The sequence below is a fragment of the Vulpes vulpes genome, chromosome 12 (genome assembly GCF_048418805.1).
Source record: "Vulpes vulpes isolate BD-2025 chromosome 12, VulVul3, whole genome shotgun sequence".
NCBI lineage: Eukaryota > Metazoa > Chordata > Mammalia > Carnivora > Canidae > Vulpes > Vulpes vulpes.
Window position 1 is genome coordinate 174800128 of NC_132791.1, and position 25098 is coordinate 174825225.

The window sequence follows — 25098 nt, forward strand, 5'->3', positions numbered from 1 at the left end:
GCTGCTTTTCTCACAGCATTCCCTGGCACAGAGTAGGTATCAGGAAACTTTCTGAAGAGTGAATAAAGAAGGCAGTTTTTAAAAAGTTTACTGTTCGGCACATCTGAGAAGAGCCTATTGGTCCAACACTCACTGCCCAGTGGAAGATGGCAACAAGAAGTCCCGCTGTGTGCCAAGGCCATCCCCAAAAGGCAGAGATGGATGGTGAAAGGAAACACCAACAACTGGCAAGGAAATGTAAAAAATCAAGCCTATAGCAAACATGAGCCCTGACAAAATGCTTGGAATGCCAATGAGAGAAGCGGTGGCCACTGCTCTTGACTATTTTTAATGACTTTTTTTTTTTTCCAACCCTGCAAGTCTGGGATAAGCTCATAAACGCTTTAGGGGAAGCACAGACATTGGTGATGAAAGCGACAGAGTGAGTCATATTTGCAAAGCATTGAGGGAAGATCCTGTAACACAACAAACCTAAATTGCATCTAATGACATAAACAGAGAAGAGGGATGCAGGGAAACCTGCCAACCGGGAAAACAGACCAAAGGAAGTCAACTTGGAAATAACAGGATGGCCAAAGACACTGGGAGCCACCGGGAAACCAGGAGCAGGAAAGCGATGAAAATTGATCTGAACAGAAAAATGATCTCCGTGGGGGCAGCAGGAACTCTTCCCTATTTGCTCTCAGAAGCTTGACTCCGGGGAAGATCTAAAGAAACCTCCGGGTCAAAATTTTAAACTCAAGAAATAAAGGTGGAATCTTGGCAAAGGGAAGGAGGGCAGTAAGAATAATATGCAGCTGTCTCCTCTCAGCTCAGCGATTGCTTTTTCTTTCTTGATTCTGCCTCAAATTCTTTTTTTCCTTAAAGATAACAAAGCCATGGCAAGACACTAACTCTTACTTTTCTTTTTTTTAGCCATAGGAAAATTATTTCAAGATCTGGAGCACCGAAACATCCCATTGTCTCCGCAGGCTGCCCACCAGGGACATGCAAATAAAGCCCGGGTCCTGGGCAGGTAGGAGGCTTTGGTAACCAGGTAACCATTCAGGCAGAGCTGAATTCCTTCTGTTTGCCAGCAGGCTTTCTGGTGAACCTCTCCCATTATTTAGCTTGCAACACTATAGTTTAATTGTCTGTTGACACGTCTGCTTTACCACCAGCTGGTATTCTCCTCAAGGACCCTTTACTTTTCTGCCTCTCCAGGGCCCAGCTCTGGGCTTGGGAGATAGTAGGTGCTCAGTAAAGGCAAGCTGGCTTACAAATGAATGAAGGATTACTACATGCAACTACAGGGAAATTGAAGAAAGCATTTTCTTAAATAAAAAGTGGGTCAGGGAAAGAATCCCTGAGTCTCCCAAGCAACACTGAAAGCGCGCTTCTTTACCTGAAACCCTTGTATTAGAAAAGGATTGATCTAAATGTCTCTAGGGAATCAAGGAGGTGTTTATGGACTGAATGTTTATGGCCGCCCCCCCCAAAAATTTGTATGTTAAAACCCTAACCCCCGATGGGCCAAAGCAAATACCTCCTCCATTTTTAAGGGACACTCTGTCCCTCCTTAAGCAAGCATCAAACACACTCCTAATTTGCTCACACAGGCTCATGAGCACATCTGGGGCACTTAGGACCAGTTTTGTGGGCAGGGGCAGCAGATGTAGGAACAAAGCCAGGAATGGGCTACATTAAAACAATAGCAGTCGTTTTGCTTAGGGTTGCACAACTGAGTGATCTCTTTTCTTTTGTCTTCTAAATGCTGTCTACTGTGATTATATGATATTTATATAACTTATTCTTTTAATTGCAAGGAAAAAGTTATTCTGAGGAAAAAGGCAATATAATCAGCAACACACGCACACAGACGCACAAACACGTACTCACAAACATACATGAGCTCCAGAACAAGAAACCTATTCCTGGTTCTGCTACCTCGTACACATTATCTTGCCCAGTCCCTCTTTTAAAAATTCTCTATGATGGGCATTGTGTCATCTGTCCTGCCTATCACCGTGGGTCTTGATGCCCAAAAGGCCAGTAAAATGCTGTGCAAAGAGAAGGTGCAGGGCAGGGTGCAGCCTCTCCGAACTGTCACCTCTATACTTCCCAGCACAGCTTTGCATTCAGGGGTTTGGATGATAAAAGCCATCGTGTGGAGTACATCCAAGTGCCGAGCAATAGAAATGCAATAACATTAGCCCCAGCTAGCTCATAATTTGTAGCCACTGGTGCAAGACAGGGAAGGGAAATAGCAAGCTCAAGTACCAGCCTTGAAGTCAAGGTAATTGTGCTACCATTAGAGTCCTGTGTCTTGGAGGAAGCATCAGCTTGCCTGGCCTCAGTCTTGTCATCTGAACCATGGACATAACCATGCCACCTACAAAAGATCGAGGTGAGCATCATGTGGCCAACAGCTAAATCATCATGTCCCCATCCTCACATGTCCCCAACCTGAGGGTTTGTTGAGCAAATTCACCAAATGATAATGTGTGTATGTGCTAGGGAAGCCACAAAAATGACCCACATTTGGGAAGAGATATGGCAAGAAAGAAACTAGAGTTGTGTTAAGCACCCACTCTGCGGCATTTCCATACAGCATGCAGTCTACAGCTTACACAAGGCTTGTAACAGACTTTAAAACTGGCAGGAAGAGCAAGGGTTACCAGCCCATTTTTACGGGGCCAGGAAACTGAGGCTTGCAATTCAAAGTCACCCGTTTGCAATCACTGAAGTTAGGGAAGAATGAACCAAGGTCTTGAAAGACTAGTCTTCTTCCCCTGAACCAAGTGCCCTCTAATCAGGAAGACTGGGCAAGCAGGGTGAAGAAGGGCCTGGGACACCCCTAGGAGTCACCCCGACTCCTGAAGGGGCCAAGCTGTGGCCATGAGCACGGATTCAGGAGACAGCCAGCTTGAGAGTTGAATTTTGGCTTTAGCACTTTTGTCTGTATGACCTTATCCAAGCCACTAACCCCTCTCAATGTCATCTGGACAGTGGGGAAATAATAGTTCCTTACAGCACTCAGGATTGCTGCGAGTCTAGATGAGCCGGTGCATGCAAAATGCCCAGGACGATGCCTGGCTCAGGGTAAATGTCAAACTTGAGCCACCATTGTTACTTTGTCGCTTGCCCAGGGCTCCAGAGGCAGCTGCTCACTTGGAGTTTATTAAATGACTAACCAGAGCATGGCACTTTCCTGGCAGCACCACCTCAAACAAGCTAACGGTTTAGTAATCAGAGCTTAGATGGTTGGAGGATCAGAGGATCCAAACACCAGCATGTGTTTATCATTTGTGCTGCTTAGAGCTTCTGTTCCAGAAAGCAGCTCCCACAGATGCCTTTGGAAATGAGTAAAAACAAAGGCAAGAGCAACGGTAAAGCCTGTTCACGTCATGGTGATGGCAAACCAGAGAGGGGCCAGCTCTGGGAGGATGAATTATAAGAGACAGACAGGGCCATACCCTATCCATGCATCCCCAGGTGATAACACAGCTGACTTTTATAGGCTGCCAGGACATGCCCCACAACCTTGCCCTGTACCACCCATGGCATTTTCACAACAACCCCATAGAGGAGGCACCGCTACTATCTCCACTTCACAGATGATCAAAGGGAGCCTAGATTCCTTTCCCAAAGACTCACATCTGTAGCCAATGGAAGGAGGACTTGGCCCTGTTCGGGAGCCTACTCTTAGGCAAAAATTTGTCTCCAGCCCTTTACGGTTCACAAAACATTTTCTCATTTTGAGTGTGTCTGACTTACCATCTGTTGTGTCTTGAATTGCGCTCCCAGGCCCTCATAGAAAATTCATATGTTGAAGTCCTCACTCCCAGGACTTCAGAATGTGACTGTACTTGGAAAGAGGGTCTTTGCAGATGTAATTAGTTGAGATGTTGGAGTAGAGGGAGCCTTATTCCAACAACTGCTGTGCTTCTAAGAAGGGGAGATTTGGAGACAAACTGTCACATAGAGAGCGCCCCATGTGAACACAAAGGCAGACATGTGGTGATATGTCTACAAGCCAAGGAACAACCAAGGATGCTGGTGAAGATTCTTTCTCACAGCCTTCAGAAGGACCCAACCCTACTGACACCTTGATCTGGAACTTCTGGGCTCCAGAACTGTGAGACAATTTATTTCTGTTGTTTCAAGCCATTCAGCCTGTGGTCCTTGGTTCCAGCAGCCCATTTTCAATGGAGGAAAGGGATGCTGAGGGAGGAAAATGCCTCCAGCAGGTGGAAGTAAAGGCAACATCCACAGCACGCCTACCTGCCAACGAGCCACCTTTCTTCACGCATTCTCTGATTTAAATGTGTGCTCTAGTGGTTCAAACGATCTTGGTCTGCCACACGCTTATCTTCGTTATCTGCTTCTAGTGAATAGTTCAGAATCTGTGATTAACACATCAGTACAGATACCTCGGAAAATATTTGAAAACAGTCCTTCTGGTGTTGGCCTTGCAAATGAGACCTATAAAGTGATTGCTCCATCGACTTGGAAAGCAAACAGAAGCAACCAGACATTGCTAGCCTCAGAAGCAGCAGAATTTTGTCTAGGTCTTTTAAAAACACGGTCAAAAACAGCCTGCGTCGACTCTATCCCTGGCTTACAAGAAACTCCAGTTTTGTGATGTATTTTCAGCCAAATGATAGGCTTGGAGGCGAAAGCAATCATTTTCTTCATCACAGAAATGTATTCATTGCTGAGCTCCCAGAAGGAGTACTTAGCTGTGAATAAACCTAATCCCGAATCCTGCTGTGGTCTCTGGTGGAGACGAAATTGGTTAGAGCCTGGATGGTTAGATGCTGTACCAGGCTGGTGGGCACACCTGCCCTGAGGCCCTAGAAATCTTCAGCATGGCGCACCCTGTGTTCTCCTTGCTTGATATTTTGCCTGAGAGTCTCTGGCCCCAAAGATCTCAGCTCTGTGGGGGATACATTTACATCACACTGCAAGAGTAATAGCTAGTGAGCACTTAATTTTTGTCAGGCATTAGGTCATTTAATTCCTCCAATTAGAAACTGGTAGAATATACCATTTTCTCCATGTATCTTTTTTTCCCCCTTTTCCCCATTTTTCATAGGTAACTGTCCATTAACATGTTGATGAAGGAGCAAGCCCAGGGAACCCAAAATCAGAGGTTCATCTCTTGGATTTGGGCGTCATGGCAAGACCATGGGATGTTGAGGATGCTCTTGCAGAAGAGCCAACACCATCCCTGAATCTTGAAAGGGGAGCAGGGACGTCATAGGCTAAGAATGAGGGAAGGGCATGATAAGCAGAAATAAAAGAAAAGCATGAAGACAGGCAAGGGGGCAATAGAGACCCAGGTTCTTGAAGAACCACACAGTCCAGTTGGCAGGAGTGACGATGGCACACTGGGTGGGGGTGGGAGCTTGCATGTGCTCGGTCTTCCCATCCTCCTCTCAAGGTCTGCCTCTTGGCATCCCCACATCACTTCATGCTCAGCCAGATGCGCCTTCTCCCTGTGCTTGGATGTGCCAGCCACCTCCTCTCTCTCAGCGTCCAGGCCTGGGCCTGGGCTATAGCACATGTCTTGGTCACCCCTCCAGCTCTCTCCCTTGGGTTTTATGTCCTGCTTAGGTAACCGTCTGGCTGTTCACTTCTGCTACCTGGCTGCTACCTGAGTGTGGACCCACCGCTTCCCACTTATAAGTGTGTTTTCAAAGCCCAGCCTCTGTGTTTGCTGAATAGATGTTGTCTTAATTCCCAATTGCTGCTGTCACAACCCCCACCCCCACCCCAAACTCAGTAGCTTAACAACACAAATTTATTCTCTTACAGTTCTGTAGGTCAGAAGCCCGAAATGGGTCTCTGCATTAAAATCTGGGTGTCCAGTGAGAATGGAGAAAATTGGGATCCCTGGGTGGCGCAGCGATTTAGCGCCTGCCTTTGGCCCAGGGCGCGATCCTGGAGACCCGGGATCGAATCCCACATCGGACTCCCGGTGCATGGAGCCTGCTTCTCCCTCTGCCTGTGTCTCTGCCTCTCTCTCTCTCTCTCTCTGTGTGTGACTATCATAAATAAATTAAAAAAAAAAGAGAGAGAGAATGGGGAAAAGTAACAAAGCAGGAAACCACAAATGTTAGAGAGGATGCGGAGAAAGGGGAGCCGTCTTGCACTGTAGGTGGGAATGTGAACTGGTGCAGCCACTCTGGAAAACTGTGTGTGTGAAGGTTCCTCAAAGAGTTAAAAATAGACCTGCCCTACAACCCAGCAATTGCACTGTTGGGGATTTACCCCAAAGATACAGATGCAATGAAATCCTGGGACACCTGCACCCCGATGTTTCTAGCAGCAATGCCCACAATAGCTAAATGTGGAAGGAGCCTCAGTGTCCATCGAAAGATGATGGATAAAGAAGGTGTGGTCTATGTATACACTGGAATATTCCTCAGCCATTAGGAATGACAAATACCCACCATTTGCTTCAATGTGGATGGAACTGGAGGGTATTATGCTGAGTGAAATAAGTCAATCGGAGAAGGACAAACATTATATGGTCTCATTCATTTGGGGAATATAAAAAATAGTGAAAGGGAATAAAGGGGAAAGGAGAAAGAATGAGTGGGAAATATCAGGGAGGGAGACAGAACATGAGAGACTCCTAACTCTGGGAAACGAACTGGGGGTGGTGGAAGGGGAGGTGGGTGGGGCGTGGGGTGACTGGGTGACAGGCACTGAGGGCAGCACTTGATGGGATGAGCACTGGGTGTTATTCTATATGGTGGCAAATTGAACACCAATAAAAAATAAATTAAAAAAAATAAAAAAATAAAATAAAGAAGCCAGAGAAGAACAATTTTATATTTCAAAAATAAATAAATAAATAAAATAAAATAAAATAAAATAAAATAAATAAAATAAAATAAAATAAATAAAATAAAATAAAATAAAATAAAATAAAATAAAATAAAATCTGGGTGTCTACAGGACTGGTTCCTTCTGGAGGAGAATCAGCCTCCTTGCCATGTCTGGTTTCTGGAGGTGCCTGCATGCCTTGGCTCATAGTACCACATCATGTCATGTCCTTCCCTCAGCTTCCTTTGTCACATCACCTTCTCTGACTCCAGCTCTCTTGTCTCCCTTTTACAAGGACTCTTGTGATTATGATCACCACACAAATAATCTACAGTAATCTCCTTCCCTCAGAATCCCTAATCACATTTACAAGGTCTCTTCTGCCACATACGGTAACATCTTCAAAGACTTTGGGGATTAGGAAGTGGACATCTGGGCAGCCCGGGTGGCTCAGCGGTTTAGCACCGCCTTCAGCCCAGGGCCGGATCCTGGAGACCCGGGATCGAGTCCTGCATCAGGCTCCCTGCATGTAGCCTGCTTCTTCCTCTGCCTGTGTCTCTGCCTCTCTCTCATTCTGTGTCTCTCAAGAATAAATAAATAAAATCTTAAAAAAAAAAAAAAGGAAGTGGACGTCTTGTGGGGCTGTTATTCAGCCCACGACAGATAGATAAGCTAGCCGGAGCTGTGTCTCAATTTGCTGATGTGTTGGGTAGCTCTGAGCAGGGTTGAGGGCAGGTGCATGGGAGGCTTGTGGGCAGGATGGTCCTGGGATGTTTGAGCTGCGGAAAACACCTGTGACTGGGGCATGCAGGGAGACTGTGCGTGGAAATGGAAATTGAGATTGTGTGTGTGTGCACGTGTGGGGCAGGACTGATTGAATTGAAAAATCTAAGATTCTACTTGAGAGGAAGGGGAACATGAAGTAAAGGAAGAATGAAGTTTAGGGACACAAAGCAGACATAACAGTCGCTTCTGGAGACTCGGTTTCCTTATCTGGAAACTAGAGGAAGGGACCAAGATACGTGGATGGTTTCACAAGGTCATGCAGGTAGGATTGTCTAAGGATAGAGGCCAGGGATCTGGACTCCCCAAGCTGTACCTCCTCCCATCTCTCCCATTCCCAATTCTATGCAACCCCCCACAATATCACAGCCTTACTGAGATATCATTTGCAAACCATACTGCATGATGCATGATAATGCATATAATGTGTATAATGCAATGGTCTTTAATATAGTCATAGAGTTGTGCAACCACCACCACCAGGAATTTTCGACCATTTTCATCCTCCAAACAGAAGCACCATACCTCTTAGAGGTCCCTTTTCATTTCCCCCCCAAATCCTCCAGCCCTAGGCAACCACTAGTCTACTTTCTAAACAGCCCTACCCTGGAGCCTGTTCCTCCTGGCTATTTTCAGGGCTTTTGTTCCACTCAATGTGGAATGGGAGGCTTATGCTGGCTGTCAGCCTGTCTTACCCACACGTTCCCTTCCTGACCCTCTGCATCCAGACTTCTGCCCTCATCATCCTACAGAGAGGGCTTTCTGAAAGGTTAGCATGACCCAGAGTCAAATCCAAAGGCTTTTGCTCTATGTGCTTCCTGACTTGTCAGCAGCCGCCGACACTAATGACCTGTCAGACAGTGGTGGTCCCCATGCCACTGCCGTCTATGGACACCTCATCTTTTGCCTGCTGTCGTGAAGGCCGGGGGATTCTGGGTCTCAGGACTTAGCCCTCTTCCCTCTGCAGCAAAGAAGTGACACGGACTCGAGAACCGATCTGTCTTGGTGTGATTGCCATCGTGGACACATACCAGCCGTGTGACCTGGGGCACCTTACTTCATCACTAATCCCATTTCCTTACTCATGCCACAGTGATAGTAACACTACCCACCCCTCGAGGTTATTGTGGGGATGAAATGAGTTAATTAATGGAAAGTGTTTGGCACATGTAGACACGCGATGCCAAGTGTTTGCTAATGTGATTATTTTGCTTATTCTTTTGTTCAGTGAGTTTACTCATTGCCATTTTTTCAATAACTTCTCTGCATCAGACTTCACTGGGCTTCAAATTTTCATTAAATTCAACATAAGCAGGAGATTTGGACAAGTATAGCTTCCCAAAAGCCTCACATTTGTAACCTGGAGGATGGGGATAATGGCAGCTGGGTCTCAGGGCTTGGGGCAGTCCAAATGATTTAATACATGCAGAACACTTAGAACAAAGTCCGGCACACAGTGAATCCTCTGGAAATGGCAGCAGTAGCCGCAGCAGTAGTCACAGCACCAGTCATGACCCTCCTCTTGCATCTCCATGTGATTGGGGGTTTGAATTGTGGACATCTCCACCTGCATGTTCTCCCATCGCCCTTCAACCAAACTCATAACTAAGTTCATCAGATTTTTTCATGGTAGTATCTACCACTGCTGAGTAAAAATGGTGTTTTCCAGCACCCCACTCCTCGTCTCCTAGATAATAAGACCCTTGGTCATCTCTGACTCTTGCTTCTCTTTTCTCTTTTATTTTCAATTTCCATCCCTTCCAGTGACCCCAACTCACTTATTCTTCCCATTCCACTGCCCTCACTTTTGCCTGGGGCTCACCTACCCCTATTTCAAAACCTGCAGTGACTTCCGGGCCAGATGAGCTGCCCCCAATCCATCCTCCAAACCAACGCGCCCATGATACAGCACACATTGCCTGCTTGGGGATGATGTCTTTAAAATACCCTCCCTACCCCCAAATGTGTCTCAAAAGGAGCTTCTAAATCTTTAAAGATAGTCCATGCTGCCAGCTGCCATCTGCCATAATTAAGTGGGATTTTTCATGGTTTCTCCTTGAATCTTTGCCTCCTTAGCTTGAGTTTAGACAACTGTTTCCGATGCCTGGCTTCATCTTCTGTTAACTTCCCAGTCTGGTGTTGGAGTCGAAACCTGCCATTCTTTCACACTGACAATCACACCCCCACCCGATCTTGTCTCTTGGGTCATTCCACCTTTGGTTGCTGGTTTCAACATTAAACTGTCTCTTACCAAGTTACCCTCCTGCTCCAGGACAGAGAAGTGTCCCTATCAAGCTCAGCATTGTATTTTTTTTCTTCATTAATTCTTTAAGGCAGACCTATCTCTGTATAGGTTTTGTGATAGCTTTGTGATGGCATAGGATGAAAGACACACATGTAATTAAACCATGACTATTAACAAGAAGGGAAAATGCAGGGAAAATATAATGAGGGCTTAGGGGCACTTAAATAAATGACTACATTTGGATAGCAAAGAGAGATACACAAGGAAGGGCATAATTAATATAATTTGCTAAAAGGTAATCATGCCAGATTGCTAGGGAGGAAAATTTTTTCCTACTTTCAAATAGAAGGATGACATCATCTCAAAGATCAGCTCCAGCAGGATTTCTGTAATGACAGGCACGTTCTTCTATCTCTGCATGGTCTAATACGGTAACCACCAGCCATGTGTGGCTATTGACCACTAGAAATGCACCTAGTACCCCTAAGGAACGGAATCTCTAATTTGACTTAATTAACTTACATTTAAATAGCCACATGTGGCTAGTGGTATCAAACTGCAGAGTGCAAACACAGACGATTATGTAAATAATATTGTAAAATGCTACAGACCATGCCTTTAATAAAAGATTTTGAAACTGCCAAGATCTCCATGCAACCCTGTATCATTTTCCTGGGGCTGCCATAATAGAATACCATAGACTGGCGGCTTAAACAGAGATTTATTTTCTCACAATTCTGGAGGCTGGGAGTCCCCGATGAAGGTGCCGACAGGGATGGTTATACTCTGGGGCCTCTCTCCTGCCCCTGCAGATGGCCATCTTCTCATCATGTCTTGACGTGGTCTCTCCATATGTCCTAATCGTCTGCTCTTAGAAGGGTACCAGTCAGATTGGATTAGGGCCCAAGGCCTCATTTTAACTTAATTAATTCTTTAAAGGCCCTATCTCTAAATATAATTCCATTCTGAAGTACTGAAATTAGGGCTTCCACATATGAATGTGTAAGGGTATGCAATTCGGCTCATAACAGAGTCGACCCTGTGCTATGAAATGGCAGATGGGAAAGGCATTTTTAATTAGAGGCCACACCTACATATTACAGGTGTATCATCCTAGTGTCCCACTTGGGACCAGGATGGGCTTCTAGAAATTGAAAGGATCAGATGGTACCATGCTCCTTAGACCATGCTCTCCAAGAGCGATCACCTCACCTAGAACATCAGTCCTACTTCTCTGCTTGGCAGTGAAGGCCTCCAGGATGTGACTCCATGACCAAACCTACCTTCCTCTTCTCCTTAGGCAGCCACCTCTGCTGTGTTTCACTCAGACCTCTCACCCCACCTACCCCCTACTCTTGCTTTGGAGATTTTTCACTGTCCCTCCTGCTTAGAATGCCTTGTTTTTGCTTTTTTTTTTTTTAAAGATTTTATTTATTGTCTGAGAGAGAGAGAGCAGGAGTACAAGAAGGGGGAGGCAGAGGGAGAAGCAGACTCTCCGCTGAGCAGGGAGGCTGACTTGGGACTCAGTCCCAGGACCCTGGGATCATGACCTGAGCCACCCAGGTGCCCCTGAAAGCCTTGTTTTTTTAACCCAACATCATCCAAGGAATTTGTATCCTTCTGATCTCACCTAAGCCCCATCTCATTTTTGGAGCCACTTCTGAGCATTCATTCTTACTTAACAGTAGTCTCTCTAGTTTTTAACCCCATGACTGACACCTTGGTGTTGTCTCAGAAACTAAGTCACAAACATAAGGATCAGGGAATCCTAAAATAGTACTAGCACACAGTAGGTCTCAATAAAGTCACTCCTCCTGGTTGACAAATACAAGTATTTTTCATTCCCACCTCTGAATTGTTTGGAAAGATGAGCTTTTCTCTGACTTAATGTATAGCTACACATTTAATATCTAGAGGCAAACCTGAAGCCGGAGTGTATCTCTGCCTCAAGTATTAAATTTACAATAAAGTCAAAGACAGATGGCTAAAAAGAAACACTAAATTGTTTCTGAAATTATTAAATCTTCTAGTCTGAGGGCTCAGAGAGCCCAAGAAAATTTTCTTTTAATCCCTATGGGCTTTATATTCCATTGATGAAGTTACAGAGCTGGCCTGAAAAGCAATTTTGTGAAATCGTTTACCAAAGGGGAGGGGAAAAATCATTACAGTCATCCTTCTGAGGTTCGCAAGTAATAAGCATGCTCTATTCTCCTCAAGCCCAGAAGAGCCGCGTGGGCTTGATAAATAACCGAGTCTGTCCCAACTGCAGCTCTAAACAGATGTCTGTAAATATTGTAGAAAAGAACCCCCAGAAAGTCGGTGGGTGTTACTGACGAGTGACTGTAGATGTTTTTGTTGGCAAACAGGCAACATCCTCTGTGGATGACTAGCCTGCTACAGGAAATTGTAATTCCTTTGTTATCCTAGTCACTATCTTAACCAATATGGCTTCTTTTAAAGCAGTGTTTCTCAACTAATGGATGCTTTGCCCTTCTTCCCTCTCCCATCTGGGGGACATTTGACAATGTCTAGTGATATTTTTTATTGTCAAATAAAAAATGCTGGCAGGGAGGGGTGCTGCTGGCATCAAGTGGGCAGAAACCACTTGATGCTTTAGATGCTGCTAAACATCCTACAAGGCATAGGGCAACCCTACCCCCAGCAAAGGATGATTTGGCCAAAATGTCAATTGGGCCCAAGTCATCTTAAATAATACCTTGTTTTAGTATGTCTTGTTCATTCATTCAACAGGCATTTATTGTTGAACAGAGACAATACCCAAGTAATCCTATTTCTGTGTATTGCTGGATTCATCAATTCACTCATATAATGCGTGTTTATTGAGCATTGACTCCATGCCAGGCACTGGGATCTTGGAATGGCACAGTCGGGGTCTTTCCTCATCTGAGGTTTATTTCCTAGTGGAGGGAGACTAGAGTCTCCACAAGCCAACAGACCAACTAGATAATTTCAACTAATGGTAAATACAATGTAGATTGTGGAGCAGGGTAAAAAGGGGGAGAATACCTGGGTGGGTGGTTGTGCAGGAAGCTACTTTGAGAAGGGGCTTTGGGAAGGCCTCTTTCTATAGGTCTCATTGAAGTTGATAGACGAATTGGTAGAAGGAAGCAGCTCTGTGAAAATCTGGAGAAGGAGTGTTCAAAATACCCCTATTCACACAGGTTTGGGTAGTTTCAGTACCAGGGACACGCGTGCCACTGAAACTCAGATGGAGGAGGTGAGGTGGACAGTGTAAAGATAGATGGTAAGTGGGGCAGGAGTTGTACAGTCCAGGAAAGAATTCAGACTGTATCTCAGGTGCAGTGGGAAGTCATGGCGGGATTTTAAGCAGGGTGGACGTGTCTGGGTTAGGTAGTGAAAAGTCCACTTGGGCTTCTGGGTGGAGAATGCGCTGTAGAGGGGCAAGATGGAAGTGAGGAGCCAGTCAGGAGCTCACTGCAGGAGGGAGGCCAGCTCAGGCCACAGTGCCATGAGTAGAAAGGAGGGCAGGTGGGTGTATTTGGGAAGCATTTGGAATAAAGTTCCTGGACTTGCCTGGATAGGACCCATTACTCAGTCCATTGCCAACTGCCAGCCTGAGCTACCCATCTCTGGTCAGTGAGCATCCTGAGAGCCTTTGCTCTGCATCCTCGGCTTAGCCCACCCTGTTAACTCCCACCTGCACAGGAGTTCCACAGTCCCCCTGCCTTACATGACCAGATCTTCCCTAATAAAAGCCGGGTTTACGTTGGTGACCCCTCTCATTCCTTGGTCAGGTTGAGAGCTTTCCTGGATATCAGACTTCTACAGCTGGAGCCTGGGATGCAGCCTTAAAATTTTTGCTTCTTCCTTGATGGATAATACCCTTGGGGGTCCCAAATGTGGCAGCTTTTGATCATGACCTGTTAGCAGCCTCCCATGGGACTTAGACTAAAATCCAGATTTCTATCCAGCCCCTGCTCACCTAGTCAGGCACTCCTTTAAAATTTTTTTTTAATTTAAATTCAATTTAATGAACATATACTGTATTACTAGTTTCAGGGGTAGAATTCCGTAATTCATTAGTTTCATACAACACCCAGTACTCATTACATCAAGTCCCCTCCTTAATGCCCATCCCCCAGTTACCCATTCCCCTACCAACCTCCCCTCTAGCAGTCCTTGGTTTGTTCTTTAGAGTTAAGAGTCTCTTATGGCTTATCTTCCTCTCCGATTTCCTCTTATTTTATATTTCCTTCCCTTCCCCTATGTTCATGTTTTTGTTTCTTAAACTCCACATACAAGTCAAATCATACATTTGTCTTTTTTCTGACTTATTTCACTTAGTGTAACACCATCTAGTTCCATCCATGTCATTGCAAAGAGCAAGATTTCATTCTTCTTGATGGCTGAGTAATATTCCAGTGGGGTGTGTGTGTGTGTGTGTGTGTGTGTGTGTATACCCCCACCCCCACCATGTCTTTATCCATTCATCTGTTGATGGACATCTGGGCTCTTCCCATAATTTGGCTATTATAGACATTGCTCCTATAAACATTGGGGTGCATGAGCTCTTTCGAATCACTATGTTTGTGTCCTTTGGATAAATACCATTCCCACATTTGCTCACACCAACCTGTTGAAAGGGGCCACATAATCCATCCCTCTAATCCTTGTCCTTTTACTTTTGTGGGCCTCTGCCTTGCAGGGGCACTTTTTTTGTAGCTTTCTGCCTCTTTCATGTCCCAGCGCAAATGATACCTAACGTTTCTTGTCTGAAGTCACTCATCAGCATGTATTTCCAGTGAGTACAATATGACCCCTCAAAGGGATGGAAATTGATTCTTGGAAGATGAAAAAAATCTTACTCTTCTAATCTGTAAAGCACAGACATACATGCAGGACATAAACAGCAGGGCAGCTAGCTAGATGATAGGTAGGTAGCTAAATTGATACAGAGGGATGGATGGTATATCCATGGTATTAGAATATCGTAGAGGGGCTTCATCAGGAAAAGAAGTCTAAAAAGTCTCCTGAGAGGGCAGATAATAAGGAAAAAGAGGTTGAAAATCAATGGTCTAGGGAAACCATCTCCCTGTTCCACTTACTTGCCAACATATACCCTAATTTAAATTTTTTCAGGAACTTCAGAAAATTGACAAATACCTTGCTTATTTTTGTCTCCTTCCCAGTATTTTCTGGGCTTCCCCCATCCCTCTAAATGTAAGCTCCATGAAACTCAAGGTATCTTGGCTGTCTGGTCACCACTACGTCTCCAGCATGTGCACAGTGCTGGGTATACAGTAATTATTCAATATATATTTGTGACCAAGGAATACCATTGTGACCAAGGAATGATTTCAAATACTAGAATAAGGACTCACCAGGCCAATTGGACCCCTTCTGGATTTCATCTCTTACTTAAATGCTTCCAGATTTGTTGGGTCCTTTGGAACACTGAGTTTAAGTATAAGCCCCCTTCTTTGTCCCATAGTCAAGTCCATCTCTTAGCCCTGGTCTTGACTACCTCCAGTTTTCTCTCCTCTCTGACCACTGAGAACCAGTAACCATGTAGTCCAGGCCTCCTCGATGCCACTGAGATACCACAGTGAATACGGAACAGATGTCTGACTCGGTAAATTAAAATCATTTTTGAGGAAAGCATAACAGTAGGCTAACCATCTTGGAAATTACAAAGCAAAGGAATGCACGATTACTGGATTTAACAAGAAGGCGGATCACAGTGAACATCTGCAAAAGAAAAAAGACTGGAAGGACGCAAACCAAAATGTCAGCAATGTTATCTCTGGAATGTAGACTTGCAGTTTATTTTCTCCTTATGCTTCTGTTCTTAATTTAGGACTTTCCTACAATAAGCATGTATTTCTTTTATTAGAAGACACAAGGGTTTTAGTGGTTGGGTTTTTTTAAAGACCATCCAGGATACTGCAGTATCAGAGAGGCATATACAGGTGCACCCCTGGTCCGTGCATCCAAGACCAGTTCTACTTGATTACATGGGGACCCCCACAAAGCTTTTTGTAGGGCGATTTCTGTGCTTAGGGGAGCCATTTGATCTCAGCTAACCTAGTTCATTAGGCAAATAGCACCAGCTTTATTGCCAGGACAACACATACTATCCATTCCACAGCACATTATGTTTGTTAGCTTTTTCAGGGATGTGTGTGACTCCCAAAAGTACAAAAAATTTCTTGTATTGTAAGGCACTCACCCATGCAAAATCCAAAGACCAAATAAACACAAAACACATTCCCATATTTTTAAAGATATTTCTCAGGGGCTTCATGGCTCCCGGAAGCCAAAGGCCTGACTTAGGAAGATTTCCTACTGAAATGTCTCTTGAAACCTAGGCTGTACCTCTTTATTTTCTCCCAGCAGGTAGCCACCAAGACTGGCCACCCATATGCCCAGAACTTCCCTGGTCCTGGAGGATTTTCTAGACCCTGCCTCCTCCTAGCACATCCTACCTGCACCAATGCAGACAGTTCATGCTTCAATATCCTTAAAGATTCATTAGGGATTCTTGATTTTTTCATGGTCAAAGAAACACTTTCAAATGCTAGAACTTTTGGTAGATCAATTAATACACTCTGATGAATACTAGATCCAACAATTCATTAATAATTACAATGCCCATTGTGACAGCTAATAGCATCTCATCTCCAGGGGTCTCCAAGCATTGGGGTTTAGCACACAAAACATATCAGCTCTGAGTCATTGTCTGACCCCACCTTAATGTCATATGCCCACAAGGTGATATTATAAATGATGCTGCAGTAATATTCATGCCCTCTAAGAACCCAGGTGGATCGTCCACACCCATGAAAACCTGGTGGCCTGAGAAGGGGTCATAGTACAAGTGGTAGTTTGAGGCACAAAGTTTGAAAATCACTATGAAACTGAGAATATTTCTCATATCCAAAGCACGATTCTAGAGGACAACAACTTTTAGGACTCTCATTTAAAAGAACAAGCCCGGAGAATAATATTCGAATAAAAGACTGTATCTGGCTGCCCAGATCTTCTTGGAGTAAAAAGAGATTATTTGCTGGGGGTGGTGACATCATTCTTACCTCCTCTAGGGCCCAAAGGGAGTCTACCACAGGCTTGATCTTCTTCTGGTTGTAGAGCCCAATGAGTTTGTCCACCACTCCTCGAATGAGGCCTGCACGGCCCTGTTTGAAGAGCAGATTTAGGAGGGAAAATCCCGCGATGACTTTGTTCTCTTCATAGAGCTTGATGGGGTTCACCTTCTCGACCTGCCACCACTGGAGGGAGAGCAGGTGTCAGTTAGAGGGAGCCTAAGCCAGCCCTGTCCACAGCACTGCAGGCAGAGGAGGGGGCTGCTATAGTGGGGTGGGTTCCAGCTGGCCCAGGGGTGGTCCTTGTTGGGGTATTTTTTTAAAGCAGCTATTTAGCTGGCAGAGCTATAAGTGCCTGGTGATGCTCATGAGCAAAGCACGAGCTCTAGGTGGAAGTGAGAAACAGACTTCCTGAAAACAGCTACTAGGACACATATCATGGGACCATTGAGGCGTGGGGCTGGTACTGTTAGCTCTGGAGCCAAATCCTGGCTCTCACTTGTGCTCTCTCTTTTTCTGTGTGTTTCATATCCCTTGGCTACGGATAGTGGCTGGGTATTTCCTCAGGTTTCTGGGAGAATTTAGCGTATGAATGGTGATGGCAGTGACCTGGTTGAGGCAGGAGCAGGGTGGCAGAGAAGTCTACCAAGTGTGGTGGGGACTCAGTGGGATGATGATTCAACCACAAGAGCAGCTTTCCTAGGGGGATGATGGCACAGCTGGAGAAGTGGGTGGGAATCCACGAGGAAAAGAGCGAGGGAACATAAAATAGGCAGGAGGAACAGCATGATGTGGCGGCGAAGCCATAGCATTGGGACTAAGCCAGAGGTTCTTATCTGAGGTAAGTTTTACTTCCCATGGGACAGGTGATAACATTTGAGGACGTTTTTCTTGTGGTGACTGGAAGGCAGAGGAATCTACTCCATCTATTGGGTAGAAGCCAGGGGATGCTGGTAAACATCCTATAGTACACAGGACCAGAATTTAGAAACCCCAAGTTCCAATTTCTAGAGGGCTCCAGAAGGGAAATGTGATGGGCACTTAGGAACATTGGTAATGTTTATATTATTGGTGTGTTTATTTACACTGTGTCTCTTTCCTGAATTGTGGGAGCTCACAAAAGATTTTGATTTTTTTTTAAGTGGGAAAATCATATGGTCAGGAAAATCAGTGTGAGAAAAACAAGTCAAAAGCAAGGATAAGATTCATGCACAAAATTTTTTACTAATGCACATTCCCTGAGGGCCTGGAGGCCAGCTCCAAGAGACACATGTATTTGGCCATGGACTGGCTTCCCGTAAAAACAAAGTAGAGATATGATTAATGACTCGTTTCATGGTGCATCTGCGGTGTCTCAGTAAATGTTTGTGAAACGGATGCTTGCTAAATCTCCAATTCCTGCATAGTTGTGGTTAAGTGAGTTCTAGAGCCAAGTGTCTGGTTTTAAATCCCAGTTCTGCCACTTACTAGCTGTGCAATTTTAGGCGAGTCACTTAACCTCTCTAGGCTGTGTTTCCCTCCTGCACCTCATGGGGTCATCATGAGGATTAAATGTGTTAATATACAGAAAGTTCTTGGAACAGTGTCTGACCCAGAGTAGGTTTTCTATAAATATAAAATATTTCCCTTATCTTTGACTTAGTGAGTAGGAGCTCTGAAATTGGAGTCAGATTGCTCTCTAAGCGCTAACCACTGTTAACCATTGCTATAGTCTAAAAGCAAATAGCATGTTTGATAAAGAGTGAGTACAAGCTCTGCAAGAGCTTTAAGGTGGAACATAATTAGGATATCTGAGTGAGAAATTCTTGTATAGTTCTAAGTATGGCTTTAATTTCTAAGCCTTTCTTCAATAGGTAGACGAAAATTCCTTTCTAGAACCTTCTAGAACAATGTCATCATTCCACTCCTTAGCATGCCCTATCTTCATTTTGCTTCTAAATGACCAACTAACATTGGACCAGGTCTCAGAAAGGAAATAGTCTTTGTTCTTGACCTCCAACTATATAGCATTCTTGTAATTGGTACCCCTGTTTCAGGCAGGAGAATCTCAACCTCCATCCTGGCCATGTTTCTATGAGTGCTGTCATTGAACCTGGGCACACTGCAATTATTTCATTAACACTGTGTGTTGTGATTGTGCGTTTAGGGGAGAAAGGGAAAACACTTCTTACAATTGCATGTAATTTGGGATCAATCTGGTTACCCACAGCAGGCTGTCAGCGTCACGTTAATTACAGCCACAGCAACAAAACAGCTGTGAGTGGCACAAAGCCTATCTTCAGGGGACTTGCTCCAGACAGCATCCTTCATTACATGCCATTCTTGCTCCCTTACAGATTCTTTTGTTGCAATGATCTTGACTTAAACTCTGAAGTTTAAGGGCAAAAACAGGCCCTTAATTCTACTGTAACAGGGCAGGCAGTACTAATAATTCGAGAATCAGGGAATGTTTAAGGGTAAAGCCAGCCAATGCTGGCACTTAGGGGGCATATGAATGCCCCATAGTGCCATACTTAGAATGATTTCTATGGCTTTCCCTGGCCACCTATGCAAAATGCCTCCACCCCATCCTGCATCTTCTTTTTAATCCTTTTCAGAGTTCTTATGACCACTTAGAATAATCATCTTATTAATATGTCTTTCTTATTTCAGTTTGTCTCCCTCATTAGAATGTAAGAGTCACAAGGGGCTAAAATGTGCCCATCTCATTCACTGCAATCCCCTGGTGTCTTGCACACATGGCAGGTGCTCAGAAGATGCTTGTAAAGCAAATGAACCAATGAGTGCTGCACTGGCTGCTAAGGCAGTTGAGAGGAGAGGATACAAGAGCAAACTCTCTCATAAGAAGTAGCAATTCTCTATTGAGGGGGCATGGCTAAAAACTGAAGTTCTAGCCCAAATGAGCTTAATTCTAGCAAGTGTTGTTCTAGGTAGGAATATAGATCTGAGTAGGTTTGAATACCCAGGGATGTGGTTTCTCAATCGCAAAGTAAACACTGCATTCAGAGCATGATTATTTAAGCTAGTGGTTCACAAATTTGCCTATGTCTAAAATCACCCTGGGGACTCACTAAAATTGTGGGATCCCATTTGTATCTCCAGCTCAGTAGAATGGTGATACGGAAAAATCTTAAGAACCCCCAGAGGACCTGGTCAAAAGAGGCCACACTCACAGTGGGTTTCTCCATGAAGCAAATAAAATGCACTAATGTAAGTTTATTTTTAACCAATGATGAAAAACACAAGAACTTAAACAATCTCTGCTGAAATCAAAATGCTTTTGTGATTTTCTCAAACGTTCCCACCTCTCCACTTCATTTAGACAAAGCAGCCGAAGTATAGACACAGTCTTGCCCATGTGTAGTGTGCAAGGCAGGAATACACAGGCTTTATTGAAAATGAATGATGCAGATGAAGAACAAAGAAGATTTAGGTGCTTAGTCAATGTCTTTAGTTGGAAGAGTTCACAACATGCAAGTCACTGCATTACCACAGTACATTTGACATGTATGGATACTTACTGATTTTGCAAAGCTAAAGAAGCTCTTGGTCTCTCCAGTCACCATGTTGGATGAACCTGTAAATGGAGGATTCCCAAATCAAGCTATTGCTAATGAAAACCAACATCTCTTGCTATACATGGAAGAATGGCAGTTGTTTGGTCCAGAACTGCCCAACTCAGCCTTGGAAAAATGAGGGAAATGGAGGGAGTGATGACATCAAGTTGACTTAATTTTAGCCAAGTGTCCCTGGATCAAAGAGAAAGTAGTATTTCTCAAGGTGACCACGTCATTATTTTGGAAAATTGGGCATGTAGCAAAAATGTGATTTACATTCTAATACAATGATGAATTGCTTAAAATATTGGTTCTGTTCTTCAAGATTGGGAAGTGAAATTCTATGTGAGCCTAATTCATGGTTTGAATTTGATTTCTTAACAAGTAAGGAGCTTGGGGCTCTGATATGGGCTGGACACTTAAGTGGCAGGGAGAGATGCGACTGCACTAGAATTTAGATGAATGAAAAAATGGCGAACAGGAGAGCAGGTGAGGGTGAAAATAGGTTCAGGAGCCAGGGAAGTGATATGATGAACATGCTAACTCCAAAGATATCTGAGCAGAGAGGTCAAAACCATTTGAGACAAATAGTGTGAGAAACTGAGCTTTGCTAATGGAAACAAACAACATTCAGAAAGAAGATGGGAAATGGTGTTAGGAAGATTTCCTAAGATTCTCTTTCAGAGAGAAAAGACTCCCTTGTGTGGTTCTTAGGAATGTGGAGGGGATGAGAGACATCTTAACAAATCAGATGTCATATTGGTGCCTTTTCAGTGACGTCCTTGCCTTGTCTCCAGAGATTGGGAATAAGCTCTTAGAGAACCATTACTTAATGAAAAAACAATGTACATTTTAAACTTCATTGTTTGGCCTGGGTAGACTAGTTATTTAATCACTGGCCTGCTTTTATGGGGTGACTACCACCAAGCATCATGGTACCAGGTTTTGGTTCCTTAGTAATCAGTGTAATCAGTTAGATACTTGCAAGGTGATAAAATTGTACTCTGCCAAATGCATCATGGAAGTGGGGCAAAAATAGAACTGGTGAATAAGTAAGAAAGAATAAACTGGCCATCGAACATTTAACTCCCAGGTTAGTTCTATCCAATATCCCCCATTGTGCACTGACACAGCTTCTGTTATCAACAGTAATAGTTAAAGAATTATGAACCCACTTCTAAGGACTTTCAGATACTATTGAAGATACCAGAACACTCCAGCAACGGGAGGCTTATTCCCTCTCTTTCTGTCATAATAACAATGACAAAAAGATGCTTGAATATTTATATCTTTCAAATATCTCTTTTATAAGTTTCTCAGGGAATAGCAGGGAAATGAAATTTTTTTTCTGAGTTATACAGAGCTAAGTCTCAATTTTCTATGGGATCTATGGGACAGAACTGCCAAAAATCTCAAATGTTGGCTAACCCCAGTATCATTTGGCTTTGGAATATGATATCTGGCTTCAGATAGGCTTTTTTGACTTTGTAGAGAGACTAATGTTTAAATTGGTTTACAAGCATATTACAGAGGAGAGGAAGAAGATGAGGAGGCGGCTCTGAAGTCTTCTGCTTGAGAAAATCTCCCAGATATCTTTGATAAATCCCCTCAGACTTAAGAGCATACCGGGGACTGCAAAAGCAAAGGTGTGCTTTAACCACCCAGAGCTTCTTTGTGATTTGGGACATACAGGGGTAGTTTCAAATTTGAGAGTTGTATTTTGCAACATCATCTCCACTAGGGAAGAATGGCCCTTAAAACCTGCATATCGTAGCCACCCCTCCCATCCTATTGTGGGTCCTTCATTCCTCCATTTTTAAAATTTCCTTTGAAGCCATTAATATTTCCCACCTGTGCCACCTTCTGTGGGCCAAATCAATGACTGCACTGGCTTGGTCTTTACCCCTTTTGGAATGAGAAGTATTCACAGGGGCAATAGGGCAGTAGACACATATGTTACTTTTATAATTGAAAATAACTAATGGCAATAGCAGTATTATGGAAAACACTAAAAAATTAAGCCCTCCCAGGGCTCCTGGGTGACTCAGTTGGTTGAGTGTCTGACTCCTGATTTCGGCTCAGGTCATGATCTCATGGGTTGTGAGATCAAGCCTCATGCTGGGCTCTGGTGCTCAGTGAGGAGTCTACTTGAAGGTTCTCTCCCTCTGCCCCCCTCTCTCTCAAATAAATCTTTAAAAAAATTAAGCCCTTTCAATCTCATTACCCCAACATATCAACACATTTCATTCATCAGAGCCTTTGTGAGCATATGGACAGTGCTCCCTGCTGCAGACCATCCCCACTTCTCTTTAACACTTACCATATAAAATGTAGGTTCCCAGTGGTTTGAGAAGGCTGAGACCTTTTCCAGTGTTATCCCCACAGAGGCAATCCAAAACAATGTCCACTCCTTCAGCCGAGATTCTAAATGGTGTGAAGACAAAGTAAGATACTGTTACCTGTTAGGGACCAAACTTGATTACTCTCCCTTCCTGTGTCATGCTTCCAGAATCAGGAAGAGCAAGGGCTCTGGGAGTAGCCATAAATAGGATAGCAAAGGGGTGCCTGGGTGGCTTAGTCGGTTCGGTTAGGCATCTGCCTTCAGCTCAGGTCATGATTCCAGGGTCCTGGGATGGAGCCCCGCATCAGGCTCCCTGCTTGGCGGTGAGCCTGCTTCTCTCTCTCCCTCTGCTTCTCCCTCCCGCTCTGCTACTCCCCCTGCTTGTGCACATGTGTGCTGGCTCTCTCTCTCTCTCTCAAATAAATAAATCTTTTTTAAAAATTTGAATTTGTATCTAGCCACCTCACACTGCTTCTCTGAGCCTTAGCTTTCTCCTTTGTAAAGTGGAGTGAGCATGTCTTCTTGTGCTGAGGATGAAGAAGGTGACATGAAATGTGTGGCCCATTGCCAGCCATACAACAACAGTCACTCCGCAAGTGAGTCACTCAACAAGTCTGATCTGTGGAGCTTAGGTTATGGGCTAGACTCTGTCCAAGGTGCTGGAGACAGAGCCGGGGGGTGGGCAAAACTAACATGCTCCTGTCTTCTTGTGGCTTCCAGTCTAGCAGGGACTAGCTTTCCTCACTCTCTCTCTCCATCCTCAGTGCCATAAAGGCACATTAATGTAACTCACAAACTTGTATTCATTCAATCTCTAGGTTCAATCTAAAATGGAATCTTTGAGGAAGAGGGTTAAATAGATAGGACCTTGGAGCCCCTGGGTGGCTTGGTTAAGCAGCTGACTTTTGGTTTTGGTTCAAGTCATGATCTCAGGGTCCTGGGATTGGGCCCCCAAGTTGGGTTCTGCACTCAGTAGGGAATGTGCTTGTGGATTCTCTCTCCCTCTCCCTCTGCCCCTCCTCCCCTAAAATAAAGAAATATTTAAAAATACATAGGATCGTCTTATAACAATAGAAGGTTCCAGAGTATAACCACATTTGTATTGTATTAAGTAGACAAAATATTTTTTGATCCCTTCTTCCATTAATTTATTTATACAGTCATTGATTCACCTACTTACTCATGCATTTAACAAACATACACTGGGCTTCCACTGTTTTTTTTTTTAATTTTTTTTAATTTTTATTTATTTATGATAGTCACAGAGAGAGAGAGAGAGGCAGAGACACAGGCAGAGGGAGAAGCAGGCTCCATGCACCGTGGGCTTCCACTGTTAAAAGATATTATGCAGAAGGGAGCTGTAAACAGGAAGGTTCTGAGGATTGTAGGGGAGCTATTATTCAGGCCCCCAGGGCTCCCAGTTGTGGTTAGGCCTTGTTCTGCTAAGATAAGAATAGCATTTCCCCGGATTTGTGAGTTTGCAGGATCATCTTGTCTTAGCACACTGCTCAACATTTCTACCTCCAACCTCATCCCCAAACCAAGTTCGGCCATTGCAGCTCATGTGGACAGCTAGATCCTGTTTTCAGAAGTAGGAAATTCTGCATGTGCATTTTTAGAGATCAGACACTAAGTCAACTGCCCCATGACCCAAGACAGCTGAGTCATGACTTTCAAAAGCTGAGTCATGACTTTCGAAAGCTGAGTCATGACCTTCAAAAGCTCCAAAATCCAGGCATTACAAAGACTCATCAAAAAATTATCAGCTTTGCTTTTGCCTGATAGGATCCTTATCTGTAAAGGTGTATCTATTCAAGTTCCACCTATAAATTCAGAACCAGGGAGTCAGGCCAGTGGATCTAAACCCTTCGTGAACATCAGAATCTCCGGGGGGGCTCATTAAAAGAGATTGCAGTTTGCCCTCCCTTCCCCTCTTCTCCTAGCTTCTGATTCACTTGGTTTGAGGTGGGCCCCGAAGATGTGCATTTCTAACAGGTTCCCAGGAGATACTGATGCTGCTGATTCTGGCTCTACACTCTGAGAACCACTGGTCTAAGCCAGCTACTCAGGAGCCAAACTGGCATTATTTCTTATATTAATAATTAATTTGTCGATTAAATATTTGGCACTGCACTTGGCACTGGAGACGCAGTGGTGAGCCCAAACAGCTTTGATTTCTCCCCTTTTAGAACTTTTATTAGGTAGATGTTAAACCCACGATTACATGAATAAAAATTAAATTAAAATGCATGGTGTCTAGTGCCACACAGGTGC

General features: G+C 44.2%; 1 protein-coding gene across 1 annotated transcript in view; it reads right to left on the reverse strand.

The window, feature by feature from the left end:
- The window catches only part of VAT1L (vesicle amine transport 1 like), a 146835-nt gene that overhangs the window by 51547 nt on the left and 70190 nt on the right, over positions 1 to 25098 (reverse strand). Inside the window, exons 5-7 of the mRNA XM_026012498.2 lie at positions 22804 to 22907; positions 20448 to 20503; positions 16918 to 17112 (exon numbers count right to left, since the gene is read on the reverse strand). Coding sequence (XP_025868283.2) covers positions 16918 to 17112; positions 20448 to 20503; positions 22804 to 22907 — 355 coding nt within the window. The remainder of the gene's footprint in view (positions 1 to 16917; positions 17113 to 20447; positions 20504 to 22803; positions 22908 to 25098) is intronic.